The 17,634-nt window shown below is 36.0% G+C and overlaps 1 protein-coding gene across 4 annotated transcripts in view; it reads right to left on the bottom strand.

The window, feature by feature from the left end:
* The window catches only part of CARMIL1 (capping protein regulator and myosin 1 linker 1), a 395,350-nt gene that overhangs the window by 160,898 nt on the left and 216,818 nt on the right, over positions 1-17,634 (bottom strand). For all 4 annotated transcript variants that reach the window (XM_001366559.5, XM_007487849.3, XM_007487850.3 and 1 more), the window contains exons 7-9: positions 17,554-17,624; positions 17,199-17,272; positions 847-922 (exon numbers count right to left, since the gene is read on the bottom strand). In XM_001366559.5, coding sequence (XP_001366596.1) covers positions 847-922; positions 17,199-17,272; positions 17,554-17,624 — 221 coding nt within the window. The remainder of the gene's footprint in view (positions 1-846; positions 923-17,198; positions 17,273-17,553; positions 17,625-17,634) is intronic.

The following is a 17,634-nucleotide window of genomic DNA, read 5'->3' as shown; positions in this document are numbered from 1 at the left end:
GCTAGCAAATTCAAATCTTCATCACCACCAGTCCCCAGCAACAGCAATGATATAATCAGTTATCAATGGCTTTCTTCCACTTCACATCATGTCTTTTTGCTGATTCCAAAATCCCCTTATTTTCCATCCTTTGGAGGTTAGACACTCTCATTTGGTCCTTAAGGGAGGATGTGGGGGTGGAACTATTGTTATATTGTTTCTTAAGCTAGACACAAGCAGAAAGAAGACTAAACAACTTAAATTCTCATTGTGAATGAATGGTTGATTTGAGCTTTGAAAAAATACCTAAAGACAGATTTCACTTTTACTGCCTAAAACTGTTCAAATATTTGGCACCCTTTAACCTTTTGGGAACGTTCCCAGCATTTGCAATGGTAACATGAAATACTGCATGTTCACACATATGCACACATACACCTGCACCTGAACTGAAAAACTAATGTTAACTATTACTATTGCACTAGTCCAACTTTGTCAGTAAACTTTTTCCTAACTCTAAGCAAAGGGCCTATTCAGAAGACACATACATGATAGGAATGCAAAATCTGCTTTTTCTGTGCCAGCTGTGCAAACGTAACCCTCCCAGTTTTTGCCAACTGGATGTAGCTTCCTGTCTAATATAAAATTGCCTGAAGCAGCTAAAAAACCTGAGCTAAAGCACTTTTTTGAAGCATCTCACATTTCGAGCTTTGCAGAATGCTTGGCAAATCATTTCTAGAAAGGGTAACAGATGCAAGTCTCTTGTACTGTGGGGTAAAGAAACTCCACCTTTCTTGGCAATCAAAATACAACAAAGCAAAATTGACATGTATAGGTTTAGAATTTTTCTTTTTAAACATCACTTACCAATTTTAGATCCTTAGAGGACAGCTTTGTGAACCACTGATTGTATTCCAGAGCAGCAACAATAGGTATTAAGTCTCTAAAATTAGAAATATGAACACACTTAATGAACAAATTCATGACACAGTTCTTCTACTATACAGATAGCCATTTTATTTTCAATCAGACATTCACATTTGCTTGACAATTCTTGTTATTTACGATGGAACATCAAAACAGAATGCTTTTGGCAGCTAGAAAATTTAATTCAATTCTCTGACAGATGAATTCTGACATCTATTTGCATCCTGAATCCCGTGCACAAGGGATTCCCACATCCGGAGGAGGTCGAACTAGGTGACCTGTAAGGTCTCATTTAATTCTGAGTCTCTAAGATGAAACAAATGAAGCTGGAATCAAGCATCCTCTAGCCTTAGGAGAAACTACTTTATTTTAATTCCATATTGACAAATCATTTGTTTCAATTCTAAGTGCCCTCATTTAAGATGTTAATTTGAACTGTTCCCTCTCTAGAAATATTCCGAATGGTATGAAATAAGAAACTGCAACCGTGACAGCATAACTAATTGTACCCCAGGTCTATGCCTAGTTTAATGCTGCATAGCACTTGGCACACCAAGAAGAAGGAAATATAGAAGATAATATGCAGAATTGGAGTCAGGAAAACTGAGGTTCAAATCTCACTTTTGACATTTACTAGATGATTCTTGGCAGGTCATTTAAATCTCCGTGACCCCTACTTTGCTCTTCTCCAAAATGAGGATATAATGTTTGTATTGCCTACCTTGTAGGATTCTTTTGAGGCTCAGGTAAAATCATATATGCAAAACATTTTGGAAATTAAAATTCCATGCAGTTGTTGTTGGTTATCACTATGATTACTTTTTTATCATTCAACTGCTTCCTTACAATTACATATAAATCCTGCTCTCAGTCCTGTGTGACAACCATAGAAATCATCTAAAAAACTTTATCTAACATTCATTTCTAAGCATGATACACCCTAAGACTTTTACCCACAGAAGCAAACTTTCATGTCAATGCAAAAAGGGACTCAGTCTGTTTTTACTCAGTGTCCAAGTGTACATCATAACACCAAGCATCATCATTCCCCACTCAGTCCCTGCCCACTTAGGAAAAGCTCATCACTAAGAAGCATTGGCTTTGGTGTTCACATCTCATTATTACCTTCAGTAATCTTTGCATCACTGATTGAAAGGCAAAAAAAAAAAACCCTCTTCCCAAAGGCCCCAATTAAAGAGGCTCCAGAAGGCCAGCCAACTCTGTTTCCTACCAGCTGTACCCCTCAGATTCAATTCCACCATCACCATGGCCCCAGTACAGGTACCTTCTTCCTCCCCACCCTTGCCTCCTCCTCTTCCCAGCTTTGAAAGTTGTTTCCCGTCACTAGACTTTAAGCTCTTTAAGGGCAAGAAGTGTCTTTCCTTTTCATATATGCATCTTTAACACTTATTACCTGGCACATTTAGTAGCCCTTAATAAATGATTTGTATTATACTGGAAAATGTTAAGTAAAAAGCTATGTCAATTTATGTTTACTGTCTGAGTTCATTGATTTATAGTCTATAATAAGTTAATGAAATTTATTTTTTTTTGAGGTCCTAATCCTCTGTTTTAAAATTGATATTAAGTATCAATTCTGATATAGTAAAGGCCAGGCAATTGAAGTCAAGTCATTTGCCCAAGGTCACACTGCTAGGAAGTGACTGAGGCTACATTTGAACCTAGGACCTCCCATCTCCAGGCCTGACATTCTATTCATGGAGCCACCCAGCTGCCCCAAAGTTCATGTACTTTTATAAAAAGTACACTATGTATTTATATAATTTTATATATATATGTAATACATAAAATACCAAACATACAATGACCAAATATATGCCAAATTATGTGTGTATATATATGAGATCTACTGTTTCATGTACAATTTTTTCCCTTTTCTACGTATATATAAATGTCCCTTTTTGAGTGTTTGTTCATTTCAAAATAAAAATTTAGTTTAAAAATGATTTGATTAAATTCAACTTTCAAAAATTTCTAGTCATTAGGATGGTCTAAACGTCAAAAGAGGCAGCTCAAGAGATGATGAAATACTCTTTCAGTTATGCCTTCAAAGCATTAAGCTCTAAGGACGATTTTTCCTTTGTGAATGAAGAGAGATTTTGATGATAGCAACACCGTTCACCCTTATCTGAGGAAGCCTGACCTCAGTGCCTCTTCCTCATCTGTGGCCTTTTCTCAGAGCCTCACTTTGGTCAAAGTGCTCCAAAATGAGCTGCTGCTGTCTGCTGACAAGTTTCAGCTGCTACCAGGGTCAATATTACCTTAGATAGTCCCCAAAGGTTTTTTTTTTCATTCATGACTACTCTCCTACAGTTCACCATCCAGCCAAGACTTTGGCAACCAGCCCTCATCTTGTCATGTCCCATGATTATTTCAGTCTGGCAGCTTCTGTGCCCGGGTAGTGATAGCACTTCAGAATATCATTAGTAGAGATTTTATTCTGTTGTTTGATATATAGTGTGGCAAGTGGGCTTCACACAAGCAGGCTCTCAGGAACTGAATAGGGCTTTGTTAAAAGAGCCTGCTCTTAACACTGATGATGTACTCACTTGGAAAGATAGAATCTTCTCTATGAGTGCCATGCAAAAAGACTTATAAAAGCTAACCAGTTCTCTCATGACGACAAACCAATCTCCAGAAGATGAAGTTAGTAAAGGGATACTAAAATATTCTTAAGCTGAAAACAGTTTAGGAAACTGGCAAACATTTGGATAATTCCACTCATAATCTAAGGATGCATTTGTAACATGATGCATCATGGAGTCATAGAATGAGCAATGGATAGGAGGAAGAGAATCAAGCCTAGAGATGGGAGCTACAGGGTTCAAATTTGGCCTCAGACAATTCCCAGCTGGGAGACTTGGGCAAATTACTTAACCCCCATTGCCTAGCCCTTATCACTCTTCTGCCTTAGAACTGTATTGATTCTAAAATGTGTAAGATTTAAATTAATGTCAATAACTCCAAATATTATATTTTAGAAGATTTATTAGTAATCACTTGAAGTAGAAGAAATAAAAAATAGAAATACAAAGCTTAAGTGGGACCACATGAGTAAACTTTCCTGCCAAGCTCGCCCTGCATACGGAAGAAGAGATTCAGAGGAGCTACACAAGATATATCCTCCCTATTTATACAGGTAGTGTTCACATTCAGTGTGAGCACGTAAATGGGATGCTGGGTAAGAGAGTGCTGGGGAGCAAATTCTAACCACACAGATGGAAGGTAAAATGCTTTTTGTTGTTGTTGTTGTTTTTTTTAAAGAAAGAGCACTGGATTTTGAGTGAGAAGGTGCAAAGAGAAACTGCTACTTTTGGGAAATTACTTCATCTTTTTAGACCTGAATCTTCTTATCTATAAAATGAGAAAATTAGGTTGGATAATTTCTCTGAGGTAACAGATAGCTCTAAATTATAGGTCTATGAAGATGGTAAAGATAAAATTACATGTTTTCAATTATCTTCTCTACACAGAGGCTACCAAATCTACATATTCAGTCTGAATTTCCCCATTATCTTTAGTCTGGAATTTCTAACTACCTGAAGGGCATATCAACCTGGATATCCCTAGCAGAACTCAAACCAAAATGTGTCCAAAATGGCATCTGCCATCTGCCTCTCCCCACCACGAGAACCTGTTTCTCCCCACAGTTTCCTCAGGTCTGTTGAAAGAACTATAATTCCAGTGGTCGCCTGGAAACATAAAAACTCCAACTCATCTTTACAACATCCCTCTTTCATGCACCCCACATCTAAACATTTTTAAGTCCTGTCGATTTTACCTCAACATGATCCATTGGACTGCCACTTCCATTTTTTAGTCACATTACAATCATTCTTCCTCCCTCATCCCCCACCCAGGTTCAAAACATCATTGTCATTTGCCTGGACATCCTAACTGGTCTTCCAGTATTCAGCCACCTCTTTCTCCAATGCATCTTTCACACAGCCACCAAAACAACTTAATATACAGATCTGACTATAGGTCCTGACTAAGGGCACTAAAAAAAAAAAACACAAAAAAACCCCGACTTCATTAAAAAAACCTTCAGTGCACTCCTATTGCTTCTAAATGTAAATTCCTCAGCCTAGCATTGATGCTTTTCATCAGTCTGGCTCTAATGTATCTTTTCAACCTTAACTGAGGGAATAAGGTGGTAAGGCAGATAGACAGACTGAGGTCTGAAATCAGAAAAAGCTTAGTTCAAATCTACCCTCAGATTCCTAATCACTTTGTGACCCTGGGCTAAACACTTAAGCTGTACCTGCCTCTGTTTCCTTACCTGTAAAAAAGGAATAGTAACAGCACCTACAATGGAGGATTATCATGAGAATTAAATGAGATATTGGTAAAGCACTTAGCACAGTGCCTGGTACACAGCAGAAACTTACTAAATTCTTGTTCTCTTCCTATCTTGTTTTATATGAATCACTTTCAAGTACTACACGTTCTATCACAAGTGGAATATTAGCTGCTCCCTGGATCTGATTCAATCCTATCCTTCTTCTGCACATTTGCCCAGGTAATTCCCCATGCCTGGCATATGCTCCCTCTTCATCTTAACCTTCTGGAATCCTTTTCTTTCCGCAAGGTCCAGCAATGGATCTCCTTCCCCCAAATCTTCTTTTTCTCATCTATAGTTTGGTCACTCTCAGTTCCTCATGCCATTGTATGATTCTTTAGGAACTTCATCATCCTGGCTACCTTTATCTGGACACTAACCAGCTTATCAACATCTTTCCTAAATGCTACTATCCAGAACTGAATAGAATAATCCAGATGAGTCAACCAAATTGACATTGACCTATTAATGCCTAAATTTTAGTTCTAGTCATTCAACCAATTCCAAACATATCTATCTGGATGAGTTACTTTCTAGCCCCTATCTTGTCCACAAAGACATCATGAGAGACTGTGATATTCTTTGCTTAAGTCTAGGTCAATTTTACCTATTGAATTCTCTTCATTTACCAATTAAAGGAAATGTAGTGAACACAGAATGACCTGTTCTTAATGATTCCATATTGTCTCTTCATGATTTTTGTGGGGTTTTTTTTTCCCCTCCATGGGAAGGGGAAGATCTGTCATTTCAATGGTTTAGAGAACTTCTGGTGAGGAAAGTACTTCTAATATAAGTCAAAAACTTGTTCTGTAATTTATAATTTTAGAGAGTCACCTCATGGCACTAAAAGATGACATGACTTTCCCATTTACTTGACTTGCCTTAGGCCAGTCCATATGCATACGAAACAGGACTTATTAACTTCTGTTTCCTTTTCTAGGAGTTACAAACTATTCCTTTAAGAAAAGTCTAGAATTTTTTTTGGCTAGGAATCAAAATCATCCTTTAACTTCATTCAAACAGCAACAAAAAGTATAGCATTGCAACACATTTTAGAAATAGTAAGTTCATGAAGTGTTTAGCATGTTTCATTCAAACAATATATTTTATGAAACCTTGAAAAATATTTTCCATATGTACAGAAACAGTAATTAATAGGTGGTAATTCTCATGGCCCTTGGCAGACAGACAGTATATTTTAAGAAAACCAATGTTGGCAAGAAATAGATAAACAGATAAATATCCCATAGAAGTTCAAAAATAGGACTTCTATTCAGTTATATTGCAAGTAAGAAAATGAAAATGTATTACAGTTCTGGTTCATACAATAAAGCAAAACCTTGAATAGCAGATGAACAAGCATGTGCACATGTTGCAGATCATGCTACATAACTGTAGTTGCTCAAGCTACTTCTGTTTTTCTGTGGATCTCTCTCCCCACACATATGTGCTCATATATTAATATATATACACACATATATTCAGCTTGAGTTCTTTGGAATGAAAATCTTAATTCATTATTCATGAAGACTTCCACACTGACCTCCCATCACAACCATGAACTAGTACAAGACAGTCAGCAAAAAAATGGATTTATGAATCCATATAAAACAAAACAAAACCACAAATCCCCACCCCCACTCCCAAACAAAATCAAAACAGGAAGCTCTTTGGAGCCCACAGATAATCCCCATAAGTAGGTGTTCTTTTTTTCAAAACAAGTATACATATCATAGCTTAAAATTTAAGGTAAATTTGAAAACTTCTGACATGAGAACAGATAATAGACTTAAGAGTTTGACCATATGCAAATCAAGCCATCTTCTTTCTCATTTTTTATAAAATTATATTTTATAATTTATAGTTAAATATATATAGTTATATAAGATCAAGAAAGATAACATATGTAGTGTTTTAAACAAACCTTAAAATCATATACAAAACTAGCTATTTTTATTACATTTACATAAATTATTTTTCCTTACTTATCAATCACCTGGTAATTTGATATATTATGATAATAACATGGTATATAGGCTATGGAAACACAAGAATGTTTATACACCATTGGTTGACCAATGAATTGGTCAATTCACAAAGGAAGCAATATGGAATTATGGGTTTTTTTAAGAGACCAAAATAAACTGTCCTTTGATATGGAGATCTCACTGCTAGGTTAAAGGTCAATGACAAAAAAACAGATCACAATCATGCCAAAATATTCCAAGCAGCATAGCAAGGCCCTGGAAGCAAAGGAAATGACCAAAATGCAAACAGGAAAATAGGAATGTAATGCGATATTACTAAACAGAAACAATATGTGTGAAGCATTCAGAAAGACATGAGAATACTGATGCAGAATAAACTGATAAAGAATGAAGTAAACCATATTGGGGTAAGGGGGCAGACCTCAAAATCTATGTAATTATAATGAAAAAACTTGGCTCAAAGGAAAAATGAAAAGAACAGATTTTTCCACTCATTTCTTTGTGGAGATAGTTGGAGAGGGGAGCAGATTATGAATGCGGAACCGTACAAATAGCAAGCCAAGGTTGATGTTATTTTTGCTGGACAGACTTCCCTACCCTTCTTTTTTGTACTGTCTTTAAAAAAAAAAAAAACAAGGATTGGCTCTTTGGGATGGGGATCGGATTTATTTGGAAATTAAAGATATAAAAAAGAAAAAATTAAAAAAATTTGTTGACATTTTTGGTTGAAAATCCTCACTTTCTGTCTTAGTAACAACTCCAAGACAGAAAGACAAGGGCTAGGCAAATGGGACCAAGTGATTTTCCCAGGGTTACACAGCTAGGAAATGTCTGAGGCCAGATCTGAACCCAGGTCCTCCCAATTACAGATCTGGCACTCTATTGCACTACCTACTTACCCTAATGGCAATTTTACATTTTAATTTTCAAATGTATCACATCCCTACACAGTAAGTCAGCCAGAAGACAATAAAGCATAAAGTCAACTCGCATATTAGAGAAATCTGAATAAGGAAATTTGTTTAGCTCCTTGGCTCCTATTGAATGGAAGATGGCAATGACATTGTCCCTAAAAGGGCAATTATCTGCCAGTCCAGTTCTGTTTATTCCACATACCTCCTAAGGTGTCCCCCAAAACACCTCAACCATGAACCCAAAGCCTCAAGTTGTGTCCTAGAGAGGACAGTTAAAATACAGATAGGAACTGATCACTGAGTTACAACAAGAAACAACAAACCAAGAAACAAATTCTGACCAATGTAACCAACTTTGCATATGACATCAACAACTACCAATACCCTTAGGAGCTACAGGTGTTGGGTTTCTTTCCCAATGTATGTGGCAAAAACAACAACATGTCAGTGGAATTTGCCAATGGTGGTCTCTGCAACCTATGCCTGGATAATTGACAAAGAGCAAATTATATAAGTGAGAAGCATCAAACCCATCATCAACTGTCTCTCCAGCCCCAAGGAGGAGACAGTTGGGTCAACAGTCACAACTGTCATGAATCTGAGCACCTTCCTGTCCATCCAAGAGTTCAAAGCCCTTTTTATTGATAAAGCTATCCTACAGCTTGATTGTATTTTTAAAGGGAGATCAATTATCCTAACTATTAAATGTGATTACTTTCCTTCACCAGCATAGACCAGTCAGTGACTAATAGTTAGAAAGGTATTGATTGTTGGTCTATAGAGAGGTAGACGCCCTCAGATAGCAGAAAATTAGTGTCTCTCCATTTTCCATCAGTGGCTCTAGTTGGTTTTGACTCCATTGAACATCAGGGCTCCTCTAGGATAAGATGATCAGCTGAAATCTCATCACCAAGCAATTTTTGATAATCAACATCTTTTCTGCTTGCTTAGTAGTCTGTAACCTCTTCATAAGAGAGGTAGGAAGTAGAGCAATAAACTCTACCCAAAGCCTGCTTTTATGGAGTCTGCAGAACTTTGTAGATTTCCCACCAGGGGCTGTTTTATTGCATCTTCACTGAATGACATGCCCCCACATCAGGTGTCCCTTCATCATCCCCATCTGCCTTGCAGCATCCTTTTGTGTATCATCTTTTCTCCTCAGGTTATAAGATCTTCAAGCATAGGAATAATCTTTCTTTATCTTATTTCTAGATCCAATACTTAACACATTGCCTGCCATAATCTAAGCGTGAAGATTTGTTTCCTTCTATGGGACTTCAAATAATATTCCTGTGATTGTATGTGGGGAGTGTGTGTGTGTAATTATGTCAAGAGAACCCCCTGCCCCAGGGTCATCCAATCTGCATACTTGTGCTGCATGACTGGACGTCAAGTGAACGATCCAAACATAGAAGATTCCTAGTGGTATGACTCAGAACTAAAGGTTACAGGTTGGTCCAAAAGAAAGGATAAAAGAGGGGGTCAGAGGGGATGCAATCTCTCTATTTCCTTGGACAGCAGAGGTGGAGGACCATGGCTGAGAGAGATAGCCATGTGGAGAGACATGTGGTTAGAACTGGATTAGAAATGGACTTTAATCTCTATCTATCTGCTTTATCTATTTCAAGTGAATATTAATAAAATCTATGGAAACAAAGCCAGGAGTTTTTAATTTAACTTTAACAATTCCATCTACTGAGTGGAATTAGGGTAAAGAGGAAAAAATACTATAACTGGAACTAAGTGGGGGTTTGAATCTCTTCTCTGATATTTACCAGCCATCCAAACTGGGGCAATGATTTCCACATAGTCCTCAGTTTCCTTATCTGTCAAGTGAAGGAGGCAGATGATGATGGCAATAGCTAGTATTTACATACTACATTAAGGTTTTCAAAGCACTTTAAATACCTCATTTAATTCTTACAACAGTCCTAGGAAATAAGTGCTATTATTATATCCATTATAAAGATGGGAAAACTGAGATAGTGAGAAGGGACTTTTCCAAGGATATATAACTTCTTCAGAAACCTATCCCTCATCCCTCATCCCTCATCCAAATATAAAAGGAATATATTTAAGTAGAATAAGCTTTAATAATGAGGCACAACAATGGAAAAGTCTGGGTTATTGGCTAAAAATTCATCATAAATAGAAATGCAAACCACAACTGACACTGGGAAGTCAAATGAAACAGGAAAAAATTAAAAATAGCAAGTATTGATGACTTGGAAAGCTAGTGTGCTACAGAGTGAGAGAGAGAGAGAGTGTGTGTGTGTGTGTGTGTAAAATTAGTGTCTAAGGGCAGATTTGAACTTCGGTCATCTGGTCTAGCACCATATAATTCTAGGTTAATGACTTTACCTTTTCAAGTCCCTTTAGATCTCAATTCATGATTCTCTAATCATTTACACTTTTCACATCTAAAATACAATATTGCAGCCTAGAAGAGGGAGAAGATAATAATGGCTCCATGAGTTAGATTCCTTGGTTTAATACAGGGGTGAAGACCAATTCAGTCAATCAGGAAAGAATATACATACACACTTCAGTTAATGGAACCCTTACTTTAACTGGAACATGCAGAGATCCCAAAATCAGGTATTATTTCCCCATATTAAAACCACCACTTCAAAAAAAAAAAAAACCAACAAAACAACTAAATCTAAAGGCCAAGAAAAAGAAAGACCAGATCATGGAGCAAGAGAGAAAGCAAGCTCATAAGTCAGAACTGCGGTCATGGCCTTTAGTGAAATAAAAAATGAAAAATATAGCACTTAGCCTATTTGCTTCATCTTGGAAGCATAGGCCCCAATTTCACACCTGAGTGGCTTTAGAGCACAGTCACAAGTGGGATATGTAAACATCTATCTTGTATGAGTGCTCAGGCTGCAGCCTCCAATGTGGAAGCCAGTAGCAACGCAAGAAGTCATTCTGCCACCAGGCTTTCCTTTAGCATCCACCTTTGGGATTTCCCATCATGGTACGAAGGTTTCTCAATACGTATAGTTGTCACTTTGACTAATTTCCTCCATCTTGGGAAGTGGAAGCGGCTTTTCACCATCAGCCAACAGCATTTCTGGAGCTCTTGCTGTGCTATGCTTCCTGGCAGGCTTTTAATTATCGTATGACCTTTGCTCTTAGATGGTAATCATTTGCTGCAAGCAGTTATCAGCATTTTGGTGAAGCCAGTCATCAGTCTTTGGGGTAAAGAGCTGTGTATTTCTTTTTCTTAAGCCTCTACAGGTCAATGAGATCCAGTACTATCAAAACAGTATTTTGAATCTTTAAACTATTGATTCTTTAAAATGAGTTTCTGAATGGCATCCCAATACTCCACTTCCTGAGCAGAATGCGTCAGTCATCATGACTTATCTGTGCATGTAGGACCTAGTATTATCCTCCTTATTCCCTCAAAGCTTCTGTCTGTGCAGAGAAAGAGGAAGCATAATGATTCTTCTCTTCAGAAGCCTATCCCTCATCCAAAAATAAAAGGAATATATTTAAATAGGACAAGCTTTGATAATGAGGCACAACAATGGAAAAGTCTGGGTTATTGGCTGAAAATTCATCATAAATAGAATACAAACCACAACTGACACTGAGAAGCCACATGAAACAGGAAAATTTTTAAAATAGCAAGTACTGATGACTTGGACAGCTAGTATGCTACAGTGGAAAGAGCTTTGCCTTTGGAGAAAGAGGTTCAAATCCTGTTTCTTTCATTAACTATATGACCATAAGCAAGTCACTTTACTTGTCTGGCCTCAGGTTCCTTATCTGTAAAACTAGGGAGTTGGACTAAATGGCCTTAAAATAATCCTTACACCTCTTAAATCTATGATGCCATTTCTTTCCACTTCTGTTTTCATTTTTATAAAGAAATAATAATTGCTAGCAGATATATGGAATTCTAAGGTTAGTAAAGCATTTTATAATATCTGATATTATCCTCACAACAACTCTGACAGGTTAATACTATTATAATCTCATTTTAGAGATGAAGAACACAGAAAGAGATTAAGTGACTTCTTCAGAATGACACAGTTACTGTTTGAGCCAGGATTGGAACTTTAGTTTTCCTTACTTCAGGTCCAGCCCTCTAACCTCTGTGCCACAAACCTTTAAATTAATTAATTATTTTTGATTAAATTATTAAATTATTAATTAAATTATTTAATTAATTAAGATTAATTAAATTAATTAAAAATGCTAACAACAACTGATTTAGGAAGAAGCATAGGTTTTGGGGGAGTATAGCAGGATTTTCTCACTTTTTAGTAGACTACCATAAAAGAAATATAATTGGTAGTCATCTGTTTTCATGGAAAGAATCAGTATTCCATTCCTTTTTTTAGAAGAAGAAATCAAAACCTAACCATGAAGCAAAAATTCTACTTAAAACTGGCTTTTTATTTAAGATGAAGAAAAGATATTTCAATAGCTTTATTGCAGAAGGACTATTCTGAAATTGCTTCCCCAATAATGTCTATACCATTTTTTCAAGATATTTAAAATAAGCTAGCAAAAATTTTAAAGTAAATCTAACAATATAGGAATCCTTCCAATACCTTTATGCCCTACGTGATCTGATCAATTCAAGATTTTCTACATCAGGTTCAAACAGATTCATTCTTCATGTTGCAGGTCACCCACACACTTTTTTCCTTTTGTCTATCACAACTAAAATTGTGAAAATTAATGATACTTTTATGTAAGAAGTGAAACATACTGGAGAGTCCATTAGGAATAAAATTCTTTTGATCCAAAACTTAGTGTGCCACTAAGTTACACTACCTTAAAATTAGGAAACTCCCAAAAGCCACGTTCTGTAACAAAATAGATGAAAATTGTCAGGCTTTTGTCTTATTAACATGCAAAGCTATGAAGGCTTTCCTTTAAATCTTGGAGGTAAAAATATCTAAGTTCATAGAAGAGGTATGTTTTCTCAGAACACAGACCCACATCAATGTTTTACAGATTCTCATGCCCTTCAGAGTTGCAACAAAATGATTCATTCTGGTATAGAATATCACTGAAAGATATGTATTCAGCAAAATTTATATGAATAATTTAGATGCTTTTCTCCTTATTGAGAATAGAAAAGGTAGAAAACAGAAAAATATATCATTAGTACAGACTTTATTCCCTCATTGCCATGGAAAGACAAGTGCTACTGCCCTTACAACTGACCAAGTCCAAATACTGGTCAATTTAGCACCATGTATACTGTGTGAACAATGAGAAAAATTTAATTATTTTAAAGAGAAGAATACCTTCCATAGACATTTAATGCCAGTGTACTGCACCAGAAATAACACTAAGCATCTGGAGAACTGGGCTTTGGTGTTGATGGCCCCTTTACCTAACTTGTTCTCTTGGCCTGGGTCAATTTGCTTTATTTCTCTGGACTATGAGTTTTTTTCATATGCAAAATAAAGAAAAAGACCTGGATAATCTCTAATGTTTCTTTCCAGAATAATACTCTAAGATCCTTCCTGTAATTCAGGAGTCAAAAATGCTTTTGTATGAGAACAATATCTAAGGCTGGACCAGTGGTCAAGCACAGAACTACTTGCTCTTTCCCTGAGAAAAGTAATAAAAAAATGGAGTTTATCCTGGGGGGAAAAATATACCAGTGTCCCCAGGACAACCTTGCTGAGTATAGCCCAAACTCTGTCCATGTTAGCATCAAAATCAAGAATGTCACCTTGATGGATAAGAATATGATGATACATCAGCACCAGTCTGCAAGAAAGCTGCTGGCAGGGCTCTTATGAGCCAAGTTTAAATGCAATGATGCATATCTGAGTCTTTGGAGGATTGATGAGATTAGCTGCTCTTAAAATCTTAGAACAAGAGAAATCGATGCATTAAAAGCTATATATTCCCCCTCATCACATTACTGCCTCTCCACATCATCCTCTGCCATTCCAAATTATAGAATAATTACATTTTTCAAATGACAACTTATAGTCCTTTAGGATTTCCTGCATATAGTTTATAGCAGGAACTTTATAAGCAAAACCTCCTGGTGACCCATCAATGGCTAAATTCAAACAAAACAGAGGAACACACTTAGAAAAATTGGAATATCACAGAAAACTAGGTTGCTATCTTTTAAAAATATTTCCTGCTTATCATTCTCCAAATGACAGGATCTAGCAATTTCACTATTACCATCATCCTCATACTAGAATATCGTTCAGCAACCAAAAGACACACACATAGCATTACAGAGGAATAAAAAAGTAAAACTAGAGCAATATTCTTTTCCTTACAATCTAATTAAAATAATTGAATTCAAATAAGACAACAGAACTAATAATCCTACTAAAATAGAAAGTACACACTAAAAATAAACACAACAGACAGCCACACACATACATATATACAAATTCTCTGAAGGGAGAGGTTGGGATCCTTAAATTTGGACAGAAAATAAGTCTAAATCTTATTTAACTGGGGAAAGTTTCCTGGAAAGGATAAGGTAGGGCAGAAAAGTGTGGGAAGTAGATGTTATAGTGGAAAAGACTTTAGAAATCATTTAGTCTAATCCTAACATGTTGAGTGTATAAATCAAATAGTGGAAATAGTCCTGAATTAGATGATCAGGGATCCAAACTCAGCTTAGTAATAGTAAAGCACTAGAGAGAGGACTGGGCCATAAGTGAGGAAACCTGAGTTCAAATGTGATCTCAGATATTTAATCAATAGTTGATTCTAGGCGAGTCATTTACCCTTTCGTTACCATTTCCTCATCTGTAAAAAGGAAATAATAAAAGTATCTACTTCATATGGTTAGTGTGACCCCCATCTCACAGAGCTGTAGTGAGGAACAGATGAGATAATATATGTAAAGTACTTGTAAATTGAGAGCACAACCTGTCCTCAAAGGAGCTCATATCTTTTGGAGGAAAAAAATGACTACATACAAAATAAACAAGATGCCTAGCAATAAGCAGGAAATGAATAAAATATTCGGTGAATTAATGCTTTAAAAAAATAAAATATTCATAGGACAGATCATTTATGAATATATAACCCAATTTAATGTTGAAGCTTTTCTATTAATTCTTGGGAAAAAATAGGACATGCCTATTTCAAACAATATTTAGCATTCTCTTCTATAAAATGTGGGGACATCTATATACTCTCTCATCTATTTCAGCTCTAAATTCCATGATACTGTATATACAAATGGCTCATATTTAGCCATTCCTTAATAAATTAAACAGAATTGGTGAAACTCTCCATGACTAAACACTTCTGCACAAATCTGCAAGAAATATTTTTAAAAGTTGGCAAACACTTCCAGAAGCAATCCAATATATTTCACTACTCCTATATTACCATCCACATCAAAATTTACTCTATATGACATTCTCTTATAAAAACCACATCTAAACTAAGTACTTTCCTTTTTTGTCCTCCTCTCCTCATTTTTAATGCAATTTTAACTGCAAAGGCAATAACAACTTATCCAAATCTGGGCTTAGAGCAGGTTTCTTAACATTTTTTGTGGCATAGACTCATGAGCAGTGCTCATAAATGTTTAACAACTGGCTTTTCAAGGGAAAATTTATGCACAACACACTTTTAAGCTGAGTCTGCATTATTAAAATTTTCTCCATCATTTTTTCCAATCAACAATACAATAAACCAAACTGTGATTTGTAGTATCTGCTCCTTTTCAAGATGTAAATGAGCATCCTGAAAATTTAACAGTTGGTTTTTGGGTGTCAATTCAAACTAATTCCAGCAAACCTTTGCATGGACCACTGTGGAAGGCTGGTGAAGCCCATAGATCCTCTAATCAGAATAAAAATATTAAATGCATAAAATATGTAGGCTTACTTACAAAGGCAGCCAATTGAAATACAATAATCAAAATAAAACAAATAATGGATTCTAGGTTAAAAACCCTTGGGCTAGAGTTCCTTTTTTATTTTCCTTATGAAATACCTGTTTCAAAGTAGAAGATGGGTGAGAACTAGGCAATTAGGATTAAGCGATTTGCCCAGGGTCACACAACTAGGAGTGTCTGAGGCCAAATTTGAACCCAGGACCTTTCATCTCTAGGCTTAGTTCCCTATCCACCAAGTCACCTAGCTGCCCTGAGAGTTCTTTCTTAAGAGAAAAGGAGTGAAATATGGCAAATGTAGGAACAGCATCATTACCAAGTATTGAGTTGAAAACAGAATGAAACAAAGGAGAAAGGGGTACGAATTAGACAGAAGGCTTTTGTACAAATTTTTGAGTGGTAAATCATTCCATCTAAGTAAACTATAGTCACTATGTAACCACTCAGTGTCTTCATTTCCTCACCTTAAAAAAAAATGAGTCTAAAATGAAAATATACCACACAGACTTATAAGGATCAAATAAGATAATATATTTATAGTTCTTTGCAAATCTGAAAGTATTATGAGAATTTTAGGTCTTTTAAATGTATCAGAGCCTCAAGCTTGCTCATAAGTATCTGAGACCAGATTTAAACTCAGGATTTCCTGATTCCAGACCCGGTGTTCTATCGCCACTGCAGCACCCAGCTAACATGAAAATGAAAAGAGTATTTCATTTTAGCTAGCTTACTGGTTAAAAACAGTTTTTGTGGTCTAGCCTTGGAGCCTAGACCACTATAATGCTCATGCTATAATATGCACCACTATCTACAGCTTTGAGCTGTGAACATTGGTAACATGTTCCTCTACCATAACAATGGTGGCTGATGTGAAGTAAGAATGGAATTTGTGGCTTGGCGTAGCCTGTACATACATACACACACACACATACATACATACATACAAACAAAAACACCCACATATACATGTTATCTTGGAAAATTATTTTATTAGATTCCTTTGAAAAGGAAAAATAGTTCTAAAGTTTAGGGTTTTAGCTATCACTACTTTGTTTAATTTTGTTAATTAAAAAGAAGATGCTAATTAAGAACTTAATAGTTATGAAGGGTGCATTAAAAAAAATTATCCACTAGGATCAAACTTATATATGATTAAGTAAACTTACCTATGGTCAAGGTGGCTAAAGTCTTGCAAATTTAATTCCCGTGTGTCTTGTGTCAGATAAATGGTATCCACATCCTATAAGAAATAATATCATACAAGGGAAAAAGCAGCTGAGTAAATGGCTATTTATCCCACCTTCTAGATCAGGAATTCTTTTTTGAGTTATGGAGCCCTTTGGCTATGTGGTAAAGACTATAGATTCTTTCTCTGAATAGTTTTTTTAATATATAAAATCAAAAAATAACAAAGGAAATTATATTAAAAGACAACTATTAATTCATTATTAACATCATAAATTCACAGAATTCAGGTTAAGAATCTCTGCTCTAGATAAAAATGTGGAAAGATGGACTCACCCACTGGACTTCTTCTCTGTATGGAAATCCAAGCCAGTCACAAGCACAGGCATACATCTGAGAAAATCCTCCTAAAACAGT

The sequence above is a fragment of the Monodelphis domestica genome, chromosome 3 (assembly GCF_027887165.1).
Source record: "Monodelphis domestica isolate mMonDom1 chromosome 3, mMonDom1.pri, whole genome shotgun sequence".
NCBI lineage: Eukaryota > Metazoa > Chordata > Mammalia > Didelphimorphia > Didelphidae > Monodelphis > Monodelphis domestica.
The sequence above is the reverse complement of the archived record's forward strand: the minus strand, read 5'-3'. Positions and strand labels throughout refer to the sequence as shown.